Source organism: Anarrhichthys ocellatus, unplaced genomic scaffold (assembly GCF_004355925.1).
Source record: "Anarrhichthys ocellatus isolate YVR2014 unplaced genomic scaffold, GSC_Weel_1.0 scaffold24, whole genome shotgun sequence".
Classification (NCBI taxonomy): Eukaryota; Metazoa; Chordata; class Actinopteri; order Perciformes; family Anarhichadidae; genus Anarrhichthys; species Anarrhichthys ocellatus.
In genome coordinates, this window is record NW_022280054.1 from 8,748,942 (window position 1) to 8,763,799 (window position 14,858).

The 14,858-nt window shown below is 42.9% G+C and overlaps 1 protein-coding gene across 4 annotated transcripts in view; it reads right to left on the bottom strand.

Annotated features, from left to right (window-relative positions):
- Positions 1-14,463, bottom strand: part of ets1 (v-ets avian erythroblastosis virus E26 oncogene homolog 1) — a 36,761-nt gene extending 22,298 nt beyond the window's left edge. For 2 of the 4 annotated variants that reach the window (XM_031860750.1, XM_031860748.1), the window contains exons 1-3: positions 14,377-14,463; positions 12,910-13,020; positions 9,612-9,759 (exon numbers count right to left, since the gene is read on the bottom strand). In XM_031860750.1, coding sequence (XP_031716610.1) covers positions 9,612-9,759; positions 12,910-12,972 — 211 coding nt within the window. In that variant the 5' untranslated portion in view covers positions 12,973-13,020; positions 14,377-14,463. Of the gene's footprint in view, positions 1-790; positions 1,046-9,611; positions 9,760-12,909; positions 13,021-14,376 lie in introns of those variants that run through there. The other 2 variants (XM_031860749.1, XM_031860751.1) reach the window with 2 other exon arrangements.
- Between the last annotated feature and the right edge of the window lie 395 nt (positions 14,464-14,858).

Genomic DNA, 14,858 nt, shown 5'->3' on the forward strand with positions numbered 1-14,858 from the left:
GAGAGAGAGAGAGAGAGAGAGAGAGAGAGAGAGAGAGAGAGAGAGAGAGAGATGGAGAAAGATCTGCTGTGAGATCGAAGCAGGAAGAAAGAGAGTACATGAAAACTACAAAGCATGTGTCGGTAGTCAATTGGAGCTACATGCGCCCTAAACACAATATGACAGAACTTAATGTACATGACTGTTTGCGGGAACATGTAAAAGCAAATCAGACCGTTTCAAACATGCAAGCGTGTCTAAAAGTGTCATCCACATGAAGGAATGTTCAAAACAATGTAAACATAATCAAACTATGTGGTGTGACAATTTATTTTGCCTACATGACAATATTAAGCATATACTTTTGTGATGTGTCCACAAAAGCAAAACAAAATGACTTTACTATAGTAGCCCACGGATCATCGTATTGCTAATTATAAAGGCACGCCAGTCAGAGTCTGATGAATTCAATAAACATGAGAAACACACACACACACACACACACACACACACACACACACACACTGGCTGTGGATGACATTACATGACTGTACAGCCTCCGGCGTGATTGCAATGTTTCTTAAGTGTTGCGTGTTGTCCAATATTGAGCAACCGACAACCATATGCACTCTGAAATACGTTCGCGACGTCATCTCCCTCTCAGCGCGTGTAATTGCCGAGAATTATCACTGTCAACATCAGCGCGATCCGCCAGCAGCCGGCAACGTTACAGGGAAACCAGTCAGGAGTAACGTTAGTCTCGTGTTAGCTGTCAAGCGCTCACAGAAGAGTTGTAGTGTAGCCTACTCACCGTCCATTTTTTCAGCCTTTATGATTGTTAACGTCGGTTTCATATCGACAGCTGCCGTCATGACCATCGGATCACTTTGACTTGATGACGCCGCGTCCCTCTTTTATTCTAACAGCTCCACACAAAAAAAAAAACACTATACGGGGAAAATGTTCTCTTCCTTTTGGCGCCCCGCTCAATTCTACTTTTTTATTTCTCACACTGAAAAACGATTCAGTTTCTTTTTCCTCCTAACTTGTCTTTTTTTCTCTTTACCTCTCCGGTACATGTACACACACTCTCCCTCTTTTCCTCGTTCTTTCTCACTCACACACTCACTTCTTCTTCCTCTCTATCTCTGCCTGTGGGCGTTGCTTAGAAAAGAGCCGGAGTGCGACGGCAGCTGAAGGGGGCGGTGTTTGGGGCTGACTTGCCAGTTGATTCACAATTCAATTACAATCCCCCCCCCCCCCCCCCCAACACTCCTTGCGCACATGCACACACACACACGCACACGCGTGCGCGCACTACCACCTCCCCCGCGTCTCAGTGAGAACCTACTTGTACCAAGATCCCTTTCGCGTCATCAGGACGCAGTTAGGAATCTACATGTTCCCGCAAATCGCTCGCGTTTTACAGGGATGAGAAACACTGTGGAGATGTGAGAGCTGCTGAGAAGCCTGAGAAGGAGCTGTGGTAATGCTTTAACACGTTCCTTCCCAAACAGTCCATTCAACAGCTCCATCATGCCTACTTTTAAGCTAAAAAACAAAAACCAAAACAATCAAGTTTTAAACATATCATGAAAAGACAAAAAAAAGCAAATCAGAAAAAAACGTTGCAAGTGTGTCTAAAAGTGTCATCCACATTAAAAAAATATTAAAAACAATAATTTTGTAGACCAATACAAATAGGGTACACAAACAGCTCGGAGATAGTGCCACTTTTGAGCCCTTTTGGAACCTTTTCGGCACAGTATTGTGATAGATGGGTAAGTACGAGAGCGATATGGCTTTTGAAATGGTTTTAGATCTTAAAATAGCTTCTAACAGTTTAGCTGTAGCCTAAGTTTATGTGTGGAGAACCGCTAACTAAAAGGGGAGTCCGGCCCGTCTGTGTCCTATATTCTGCAGGTCCAGGCTTCCTCATAACTTGTAACTCACTCTCGTAAACACCTCAGAGTATTTCCTGTTCATCTTGTACCGATCAATACAAAAACAACCATGTCTTTTTTTTTTGTCTTTACACAGCTGTATTAGGTATTAGTAACAAAGTTTTCTACATATTTGCAAATAGGTGCAATATTATGTTTACAAATATTCTTGAATGAAAATGAGGTGTGTGATAGCAGTTTATAGTATGAAAATATTAGTAGTCCACATATCAAAATCAATCAAGCTGGGTCTCTTGTCACCAAGACCATCGTTGTAAATTCAGTTTGAACAGGGCAAAATGTCTGATCTCATTCTCAGTTTGTAATGCTTGTTTTATAGGTTGTGCTGTTTTATCTACAGTAATCCGGAACAATGGCCATGCCTTACTGGAAATTGAATCAGGAATTTGTTCTGCCACTGAAAAATGGAAAATACAAGAGAAAGATTGAGCTTTTCAGCCACAGCAAGGCTACACTCTGATCAAACCCTTTGCTATGCAGGAACACCTCCCATGGTAACCAAACACTGTTATAACAGATTATAATAGTAATTCCCACTCCTCTGGAACCATGCTGCTTTCAAACAAGTGCACAAAAAATGGAGTTCCAGCGAGCAATACTGAAGGGTTAGTGCAGTCTTTTGTTCATTAATGAAGCAAGCCCACTTTTTCCATAGACGCAACCGTATCATATCTTGTTTAGTGAGTCATACGGCACAACCTATGATGCACATCAATATGATACGTCTGCATCCATACTGTACGCGTGTATGTGTGGAGGCTGGGGAGCCAGGGATATTGATCACACATGGATTTTTCAACCGGTGGTACTTCACCGGCTCCATTAGCAGCCCTGGATCAGGTTTCGTTGGCCTGATAGGAGCCTCGTCTGGGAAGAGTGCTGGTGGGTTCTGTGGTGAGAGGAGCTGCCTCACGAGGGGCAAAGAAGAGGGGGTGATGGAGGAGAAGAATGGAAGGGGGAAGTGTACCTCTCACTTCATCTCAGTCAGTCAATCACTCTCTCTGACTGGACCTCTTTGTTTTCTGTTAATGAACTCCCTCCTATCTGTTCTTAAAAGGACAGCCCTGGTCCTTTTGCGCCTAAGGGCAGCCATTAGGGGTTTAATGGCGTTGCTGACTAATATCTGGGCCGTCGTCACTGTAGCCCACTTGAGTTTGGGTTTTCTTCCGCCCATCTTCCCTTCTTTACATGCCTGTTTGATTAGTATTATAAGAAAGCATTTAAAGTGTATTTTTACTGATTCATTTCAGAATGCATAGTAGAACCGTTATGATAAAAGCTGAACAGTTATAAATCGTAATTGTAAGCGGGCAATATGCCGGCAAAGCTTTGAGTTCCTGTTTCCAGAAAACATCTGACTATATATTCTGTTCTTGTATCCCAGAACACTGTGTTACTGATCTGTCTCTCAGAGCAATGACCATTTCCATCACCCTGACACAGCCTGGTGTACAATGACCTCGAAGACAAACACATTTTCATGAACAGGACACTGACATTAGGAAAATAATTTCCATAATAAAACATGTTTTGCTATTAAACATTCAGTTTCTCGCCATAGTGATCTCGATGTCAACCGTAGGAACAGCTTGTGTCAAAGTTTTGCACAATACCAACTTAAAAATACACAACTATTGTTGAAACAAACTGTGTAATTTCATATTTAGATAAAACATAAAACAATCCGCCAGCATGTGTACCAGTATACACGTGAGGACGTATCAAACAAGTTTTGGTTCCAGTGTCTCCTTTTCTTCACCTGGCACATGCTGTTGCTATGGTTTTGACAGTTACTCATTTTGCGTTGCAGCATAGCAGCCCTCTTGCTAAAGCAGCTTTCTCTCTCCTCGCTGCTCTCTGCAGCTCGCTGTCTGAGTGTGTCGCTGGCACATCTGTGTTGTCTGCCTGCCTAGACGTAGCCGTTGCACCTGCTACTTTTCACAGAGTTAACTGAAAGGTTATTAGATTTAGAGCAATCCATACAGCTGTCGAGTGACATTTGTCTTTGATGCCGGTGCCCTCGCTGCAAGTCACAAGAATATTTTGATTTCAACGCGATGCTTTCTTTCACATTCACAAACATGAACTCTGACATGATGACTTAGCCGAGACGAAGTGCGAAACATCTTGGACAATGGGCATGGCCTCACAGGTTCGGTATGTTGCGTGGATACAGTATTTAGCGTGTAATCAATCTCATTTACACATACTCAAGCGCACACTCACTCACTCACACACACAGAAACACAGACAGAAAGAGACAGCAGACAGTAAAACAGTGGGGTCCTTGTGGTCTATGTCTAGTAGCTCAGTCTCAGCTCTATCTGTGGCGGATGCTGTCTGAAGTGCCACAGGCTGAATGCACTCCTGCTGAGATCAGAGGGTTAGCTGGGACAGGAGTGGTGTATCCCTGTGTGTGTGCGCGTGTGTGTGTGCATGTTTTACCCATGTCGTGGGGATATAAATCTGATTACATATTGTGGGGACTCCCTTTCTTTTTTTGGGACAAAATCACATTTTAGGGAAGACTTGGTTAAAGCTTAGGTTTAGGTGAAGGTTAGGGTAACGGCTAGGGTTAGGATTAAGCTGGTTGGGTATATCTCCAGTAAATGAATGTAAGTGAATGTAAAGTCTCCAAAAGTCATAAAAACACATCTGTGCATGTGTGTGTGTGTGTGTGTGTGTGTGTGTGGCAGGGAGTGTGTGTGTGTCAATGTGTGTGCGCTCGACTAAATTGTGTGCATGTAAGTGCAAAGTCGCAGGGCCTCCCTGAACAAAGGCTCAGCTCTTTTCTGAACAATTAGCTTTGCTAAAAAGGACATCTCTTCCTCCATTAGCGGCACCACGTGCCCCCCATCACTCCATTGTGCAGATAATTCAATTATCCCCACCCCCCTCCGAGTCTCTCTGCCTCCCAGACCTCCCTCTTCTCGTCTTGCCCTCCCTCCCCTCTGTTACCACCACGCTCTCAGATAAAGCTCCACTAGTCCCCGTAGCTGAGGGGAAAATACATCAGGCTGCGGTTTTAATTCACTTATCATTAAATAACTGAAGGTTGTACATTAAAAAGTACACAGTAGAAACACTCACCAGCACTGTACACTCTGAAAAGATAATGATCTGGCTTTGGTTATATAGCTGCTGCTTGTTGTATGTTGTTTCTAGTGAGTGATAATAGGGAAGAATTGACCTTCACCTACTAATATAGGTACTATACTCAATTCAACAATTACCGCACATTACGAGAAACAGTAAGAGGTATTCCCTCTTACCGTTACCGGTGTACACTCATTGTAGTTAACATTGTTATAATATTGCTAAGCTCACGATATAAACATTAGAACAATGGGAGGTCTCTCTTAGGATTCATTAAAGCGCCACCTTTCCTGATGAGCTGGCATCTGTTTCATCATCAGCCGTCAGTGATTGTATGCGTTTCAGAACAGCATGTTCTCCAACTGAAGTGGTTTGTAATGAGTCACGGTGCTATCAAGAGGAACTTACCACACTAAATACTGGCATTGCGTTGCACTTGAGCACACCACAAATAGTACAGCCAAAGGCCAATGAGCACGTACATCCAGTGCCTGCATTAGAGGAAAGTCTGTATTTTAAGTCTGTGTAGTCCGTGTAGTCTGTATTCGTCGTTCAAAAGGGAAACCGTAAAACCTTTGCCTACCATTTTGACACCACTTTCGCTCAATCGACCGAACAGCCACAAAAAACGGCAGACTAGTGCCAACGGTGAGGGACATACAGCAAACACCAGGGCCACAGATGACGGCCAGTCAATGGGCGACGGTCTGCCAGGGCCTTTAAAGGTCAAGGGCATTTATTTAGAAAAACACTCCAATTAATGACTTATCAAATGAAAGAGTATACTTACCAGAAATTACTCTTTGAAATGCTTTTTTTTTTTTTACAGTTAAGGAAAACAGTGCTTTGAGTTATGGGGTAAAAATTCCAGAGTGATTTTACTGTAATTGCCGATTTCAATGCACAATGCAACCGCTTCTTAGAAGTCTAATGTGGAAACTCAAATAGTTGAGATTGCTAAAAATACTTCAATGTGCAATGTAGTCGTAACCGATTACCTTTTTCCTCTGTTTATTGACTAACACCTCTTGCCTCAGAACTGTCATCACACTATGCAGTTCAAATCTAGGACCATGGCAGCCCATTCCTCCACAGTTGTCTGCTGTTTTTCCGTGTTTCCACTCTTGTTTTGTTTTATTGTCTGAGGGGGAAGTGTGCGCCGGCCTGATTAGCATCACTGTTTCCTCCTTTCCCATAACCCCCCGGACCCCCACAGGCTGCCTGTTTACTTTTTGAAATAAAAAATGGGCCTGCGCCCGTGAGGACGTGCCCCTCATCAGAGGCGAAGCCCCCCTCTCTCTCCCTCCCCTGAAGGCTCCACATCCCAGATCCTCCTCCCCTCGTCTCCTCTCCTCCCACCAACCCCAGTCTCAGTCCTGCGACTTATCCCTCTCTTTATCCGTCTTCTCTCTTCAAACTGTATTCCGCCCACTCTCCTTTGCTTCCCACCCCGTTCCCCTCCTCTTCCAACTGTCCAGCTGTCAAATCACATCAAATAAAACACAGGCCAATGGTCCCTGAGTGCCAGATCACAGCTGTGTATGCGTGTTCTAAATGGGAGGGCATGTTTAAATGTACAGTGAACTCATGAGTATCTGCGATTGTGCGTGTGTGTCTACTTTTGTGTGTGTGTATGTGCGTATGCCTGCTTTACTGAATGGGAGGATGCTGTAATACAATACACACCAGAGTGCAGGGTGTGAATTTAATGAATGAATATGTGGAGTGTGCATCACTGCAGGATGTTGGTGGAGTGTGTATGCATGTGGGTGATATCTGTGCCTGGATTTCACTGAGATACTAGGCAGAAATACACACTCCGTTTTTTCCCACACACACACACACAGATAGTGATTTCCACAATGGGAGTTTACAACAGGCCCTGTGGTTTGAGTGTTGGATAGTGAAGAGGAGAGCTGGGTTAGTGTAAACATCACCATGGCATGGCTGTTGTCAGGAAGCAGTGTGTGTGACATTAGGCGCTGGGCCAAACATGCAATGGTCCTTTCACATCCAACATCCCCGCCTAACATCTGCTCTGTACTATTTCTTTCTCACACTAGCACATTTCATTTTAACAACACCCAATCCATTCTCGAAGAAGTGACTTGAGTTGTAAAATTGAATAACTTACGTGCACTTTAAAAGTTAAACAGAATATATATCAACCCCGATATCCAAGACAGTGGATCAAATTTGTTAGAAAGTTAGGAATGTTGTCAACTAAGTACTTACATGTGGAGCTAAAAAGTATTATCTTTATCATATCTTGATTTTTATGTCAGTCTGGTTTAAACTTAAAGCGGCTATAATCAATATTTTTCATGGAAAAAATACATCAAATAAAAATGTGGCAATGTGAAAAGGGTCACTCATTGTGATGAATCTCCAGAGAATTATCACCAGTATCTGCAGCTCCCCTCGGTTTTTACCAGGCATTGCAGTGACTTCCAGGTTATTGTTTTATCTATTTTCGGCTGCAGCAGGCAGCTGTTTTCACCAAAAAAGCTGTAAAACCCATTGTGCACCACCTGTTCAGCACCAAACAGCAGTTAGCAACTAGCTGGTGAACATACTACATACAGACTACACTACTATTACATACAGACTGCTAAATTCTCCGCTATAGCGGAGAATTTAGCAGTCAAAGAGCCAGATATTTCCCTCAGGGGTTGGTAGAGGCCAAAAACAGAGCTAAAAGAGAGTGACTACTGGACTTGCATTCGCCAGGTGGCCTGAAACACGACTCCACATGAATGGATGATGAATGATAAAGTAACAATAAAGTGAATAAGTAACTGTTTGCTATCAAGTTTGCAGTCTCGAGTGGTGAAAGGTGATGATATGTCAATGTTGTGTCCACAACTCGGTCTACTGCCCCAAAGTGGACAAAAAAAAATCCGGTATTGCAGGTTTAAGGAATATAGCAAGATGAGTTTGTATTTACACTATTTGTTTTCATGAATGTATTGTTGCTGATGACTGTTTTACTTCACCTTAATAAAACTCATTATATCATGGTATTCCCAGCAAATCCTCAGTTGAATGTCTAATATGTGTCCTAGTTGGTTACATAAAACACTTGTTAGTGAGCAAATAATCATAATTACTGGACTGGCACAACCTCAGTGGTTAGAAAATGAATGGTGCGCACATATAACTTCAAAGCAGAAATCTCCCAGTTGCCAAATCATTTTCACGGCAGGAGGAAGATGAAATAGTTTGTGCCCCCATCTCAAATTATATACAAATTGAATGCGTGTTCTGAAACTGCAAGTTCAAAATATTAAAGGGGAAGCCATGTTTTCAGTTTGACAGAAATGAGTCAAAGCAACGGCTGCAGAGTTTGAGACCGTGTCAGAGGTTATTTGGCTGCTTTTAAGGTGAGCACAGATTCATAACGCCATTTCCTGGTAGCACGAAAACCTCAGTAGCTCTATATGACACCACCAACGAGAGCTAAATGACTCTAACAACATATCCAGGTGGCTAAAAGGCTCTGAGACCTGTGGTCTGCATAGGACTTAGGAGAGGGATGAGAAAAAAAAAAAAAAAGGTCAAGGCTCGGTCATTTTTTTCCACTCAGCAATGTTTATGTCAACGGTTTAGCGCTGGGAGCAATGAAGAGAGGGCTCCAAAGGAGTGTGTCTCTGGCAACAAACATCAGCAAATCCCATCAAATCCTGACTCCCTCTCATACTCACACACACACACACACACACACACACACACACACACACACACACACATATGTACACTCAGGCCCCCTCCACCTCTCCAGAGACCAAACCAGAAGCTTGGGAAAAAGATGGCCGCCCTTTAGACCCCTGTCTTGCCCCCTGCATCCAGCTCAGGGAGGTGACGGAAGAAAGCTTGTGCCCCCCAGCACCCCTACCCTACTCCCGTGGCGTGCGTCCCAGTCCGCCAGCATCAATCACTTTTGAGGAGGAGAAGAGGCCAGAGTCAAACACAGGGAAATGCACTGGAAGGAATGTTCCAGTTTAAAATAAAACTCATATGAAAAAAAATGAAAGGAAAAAAAATAGAAAGAGAGGATTGGAAGAAGAAAAATGCACAGCATTTGGTTGTCCTCAGAAGAAAAAAGAGGGAGAGAGATGGAGAGTAAAAGAGAGAGAGAGGGGGTATCTGGTAAAGGCATTGCCCTCAGGGTCAGCATCACCAACATCCCTTCTGCAGCAGACACAGAGCAACAGGCCAAGTCGAGCCAGTGGGTGCGTTCTAAAACAACTCAATGAGGAAGTTTAAATGTGTGAGTCAACATCGCAGATTGAGTGCGAATGATTGCCCATTCAGCATTCCAGTTAAAACAAAGTCTTTTGTTTTCTTTGAGCTGTTTATTCACAATGAACTATTGACTATTGTCTTATCATTATATATTGAAGCATGTACAGTATGAATAAAAAATAAGGTAAAGTGTGGGGGTTCTTTTATTTTTGCAGAATAACATAAATCTTATTAAATACAGGATACATGTAAGTATTAACTATGATGAAATACGCATTTTGCCTGGTAGCACATTTGAGGTCAGACTTGTATGTGTCCATTTCTTACCTGTAGGGCACAGGTCGTGTCCGTTGGGCACCTCCTGCAGGGGTTTGTCCTGGAAGTAAAGGGGCTGCGATGGGTAGTACTGCTGCTGAGGGTGAACCACACCTGGTAGGTGGGTGTGGGGTCCCAATGCCACACCTCCACCATGCCTCTGGAGAGAAACAACACACAGAACGGTTTAACCTAAATTAACTGGGCAGCATGGAATACAGGAATACTGTATATTATTGAACAGTTGATGCTTGGTTATATCTGCCTCAACGTGCTATGCTGAAAACAACTGATCAAACTTCAGCTTTGGCCGACCGCGCAACCTTGGATTTTGATGACAATTTTTTTTTCATTGTTTTCCCGCACAGATAACCGTCGCGGCTAAATTTGACTCATTCAGTTTATCTTTTGCCGTGTTGATTTATCCCGCTTATCACAGCAATGTTCACGTAAGAGGTCGCACCAAAAGGGAAGTCTAAAGTCGGCACTTGACAGGAGAGCCAGGACAGATATGAAATTCTTTGTGTATACAAGAGATAGTAGGGAGGAAGATAGCCACTCGGCCATTTTTAGCATATCAAAGCCTTCATTCGACAACAAACGAGAAACTCAATAGATATTGTTGGAAGCTTCTGTTTGAAAGTGATGTGAACAGGGGATTGGCATTTTTCTCACAAGAGTGTGTGAGAAATTGTGCTCCTTTTAACTTAACATGTTAAATACGGGTTACAAAAATTGTTTTTTAAATATTTTTTTAACAATTACGTTGCAATGTATTCTCCACATTTGTTATCTGCTATAGAGTATATGCTCATTTCACAAAGGTTTTTAAGATTTAAGAGCAAGTCTTGATCATTTTATATTTGTGACATGCAAAAAGACACTAAAAGCAATGCTTCAGCTAGTCTTACTGTCAGACTGTCATATGCTATATGTCATATTTGTAACTGACACACTGGCTGACAGAGTGACTGCTGATCTGATAAGCAGCTCCTGTTTAAGCACTGCAGCATTTATCAGTAGCCGGCCAGCTTTATGGATGGCAAACACGACCAGAGGATCAGGGAGGCCAGTTTACGAGGTTCTGTAGAGGTTTGCGTGGGATGCTGCCTTCTCCTATCAATCCAGTCAGCAAGGGGGGGGAGTAAGGCATGGAGGGAGCCACATGGATTAGACAGAAAGACTGGCATAGATAACAGTGAGGATAACATCGACACCATGATACTATTTGATCAGTTCAAGTGTAGAATAACTTCCAATGTAAAGGGTTGATACATAATTTGGAAAGAGATGGCTAATGACAACTTTGTATGCCTTTTTAATTTGAACTTAGTAATTGTATAAATGCTGCACTGTACACATTTTTTTGGTATTGTCCATTTTCATATGTATCTCCAGTCCATAAATTACATATATTTGAGTGATATTGACATAATTCAATCTTCATCTTCCCCATCTTGACTAAACAGCGTCACTTATTTTATTTTTATCAGCTTGATTTTTCTTTTCTTTGTTGCCGTTTTCGACCCCTGTAGTTCTATAGTGAAAACAGCAAAACGTAGACACCAGCAATGGTCTTCAACACTACTACTGCTATGATCAATTTTGCACACATACACCCATTAGAATAGGAGTTGATTTACACGCAAAATATTTGTGAAATTAACATATATTTGTAGGAAGCTGCATTATTTGGAAGCCAGTTTTGCAATATGGGAACATAAAACCTACATCAAATAGGTAAAACCAATAAATGTGATACCATTTTTTATTCTGAGCTGTGACTCACTGTTTTCATGCAATGCCACATGATTATTCGGTACTTGTACACATTCATTCATTCAATGTCAAGTGTTTAGTTTATCTGCCACCTCATGAGAAGAAACTGCAGTGTCTAAGAAGTAGCAGACAGGTGTAATCAAAAGCACTGGTGTAGTCAGTAACGATGCTGTTCCAGGGCTCTCATGTTGTGTGTATCGTCTTAGGATCTTTATGGAACTGAGCTGTCGTTATTGTTATTCCTGATTCTTTTGCAGTCACAAATTTAAACAAATCCCTAACACACAGTGCACTACATTTCCCTCTGCCATTTCATTGGTGTGTCCGAATTATGGCAGACTGCATGCCATTCTAAACCAAAGCTACAGGTAAGAATGCTCTGATGAAAATGACTTGCTTATGTCACAGATGCCAGAGTAGGGAGGCCTCACACTGTGCTGCATAATTTCTTCTGAACAAAGATCACCTTTGCAGTGAAGTGGCTTCTGGCATTTTCGTTTTAATTGCTACTTGGCGGCTTGAAATCCCTGATTTCCCCCCTCTGTTCTCAGCATACGGTCTTTGTGAAGCATATAAGACGCTGTCAATCACTAAACATAGAAAATAAAACACATCAGGCCCTGCTGCTGTTTGCTGATGATTCATGTAAATTCAAGAGAATAGAGCTAGGTCATCCAGGTTCACCTTTTGACCAAGTCTGCCCTGGTATACAGTAGTCTCAATTTCAAAGGCAACCCCCACCACCTGAGCCAATTAGGACGCAGGGAGCTGCATCCTTCTATGTTTTCTATCAGGCCAGGGTGGGGTTGCCATTTGCATATAACCTCAGTCTCTTATCCTAATGTGCCGGCGTTCTGCATACAAATGGAGGCATTTATTTTGCCGCTCCTTGGCCTTCACCCTTCAAACGCTCATCTGACAGGAATCCCAATGTTCCCGGCTACCACTGTCTCTGACTCTGTATTCAGCTCTCTCATTTGGAAAGCATTAAGAGCCTCGGTGTTCCTGCAAACAGACTGCTGCAAAGCACTGCGCGGGTGGCTTAGCTGAGAAAAGAGTTATTCAGTGGGGATGGTCTGACTCTAATTTGATTGGTTAGTGGCAAGGTTGGAGGCCTGCAGGTCTCAATATTTACAATATTACTCGCTAAAGAGAAGTGCATCTTGGCGCGCGGTGGTTGCGCAACACGGAGTAGTTCATAAGGGTGATTTCACAGCCTTGCAGAAATTTGTCTTGTTCAACAGCTCTGTTTCCTAACATTTGACAAAATCATAGGGAACAGCATGTACAGATACGGGCACTATGAGTGCAACTCTGGTGGACTAAACCCAACAGGAAAAAGGTTAAGATAGACTCTGTTCCTGTGAGGTGATGGTATCCAGAGTTGCTAACACACACACTGCTCATATACTCCTGCATACATTCCTGCACTACAGCTAACACACACACACAAACGCTCATTCCTGGCCGGCTGTGTGGCAGGTAGCTGAGACAGCCTTAACATGGAGAAAATTTACGAGGGAGGACTTACCACCAGACGGTCACAGGGGTGAAGAGCCGGGTAGGAAGAAACTGGATCCATGTAGTAACTCATCACGGATGCTGCGGACAGGAGAAGCAGGGCCTGCTGAAGGGATCAACACTGCAAACAGACGGGACGGGGTGAAGCGACCTATCTATGACAAGCTGTTTACACTCTGTGTATGTGTGTGTGTGTATATAGGTGTGTGAGAGAGAGAGAGAGAGGAGGAGGGAGAGGAACGGGGGTCAAAAAGAGAAAGAGCGGGGAGAGTGAGACATTTGAGCTTGGTTTCAATAACCTGCAACATCAGCGCCACAGTTTAGAACTGTGGTTTGGCTGAAACATGTCATCCCATCCGATCTTTATCTGATTTAGGTTATAGGGGCTCACAGGAGTGTTGGTGTATTTATTTTAAAACAAACGCCGCTGATTTTTATGTGGGAAGAAAAGGATTTCAGCTGAAGAAAACCCATCCATCCAGAGGCTTGTCAGCCGAACATTTCCATCTCATCTCTCTCAACGTATCACTCCCTTCTCCTTATGCAAAAAACTGCCTCCTCCTCCTCCTCTTCTTCTCATCTGTCTCACCTCTTCCTCCTGCTATTTCTCCTCCTCTTCTCCTTCCCCTTCCTCTCCTTCCTCCCCTCCTACACACTTTGCTTATCACTTAACATGGTTCACTTGAAGCAGCATCAACAAAAGAGACTGGGAACCGAGCTGAAGGATTACATTAGAGGAGGAATGGTGTATATGGGCAGTGGCAGGTCCCATCCTCCTCACATTCATATGTTAAGCAATTTGGCAAAGCTAGTTTGTGGCAGCTGCTGACAGACTGAGGGAAGATGCGCCACTGCTCAATGCTTGCAGATGTTCATCAGCTCAAAAAGATTCAGACGCTCTTGTTCCAGAATAGAAACAGAAAGTATGCATACACAAAGTGAATAATGTGCAAATCAGTTCTGTAATTCAAATGCATGCACTACCTTTAGCTACTTAAATGTCAGGGTGGGGGGAAGAAATCAATGCTAAATAAAAGAGCTAAGCATTCATATAACCCCAATTATTCATGTTGGTATATAAATAGATCCTACTTATACATTGTATATTTTGAGTGATCTTTTTGAAGGCAGTTTCAAGCCCACGGGAAAAGCAACAATATTGGAATAAAGTTCATTTTACAAAGAGATAAATGCATGCAACTTTACTTTAAGTGGCGTTTTGAAAGCTGCTGCAAGGTCGCAACAATAAAAAATAAGCAGAGATGAAACGGCGCATCTCAATGAAAAAAAAAAAAAAAAAAAAAAAGCGCGCTGCACGCTTTATGCGAATTCCTGACGAGAGAAACAGAAACTTTAAAGCCAAGACTTTCACCCTGATGCATCAAAGGAGCGACAAGCGTCGATAATATAACGCAGCCTCTCATAGTATTAGTTGTATTTAACAGTTCATTTTGGAACAATAAAACTTTGCACTTACCGACTTCGGTGTGAGAAGTTTCCTGTGGAGGCGGCGGGCAGCTGAGTGTTGACAGCTGAGCGGTGGACTGCAGAGATGCTGTATACCTGCTCGCAGCCAGTCCCACAGAGGAAGGAATATTATGCACACTTCTAGTCCCTCCCTCAATCATACGGTGATCCTCTCCAAATCCTCTTCTCGTCTCTTGAGTAAGCTTTGGACTTGCACGTGTAGTTTTGGTTCACATGCAGCCACAGAACGAACAGGTGTGGACACCAGAGCCTGAGCTGATCAATACTGGGTTTAGTGTGACTAAAGTTGTCCAGTCTAATATCAGCTTTACTGTAATATCCCAAAATCCTGTGAGGGAAGTATATGTATCCAGTATCAGCTAGTACGTTTATTAAGTGCTGTGCAGTGAAGTTTAAACAATGAAGGCAAGAAGGCAACAACTGATGCTACACTCATAATTTCTTATTAAATAACCCAGATCCACATTTTCT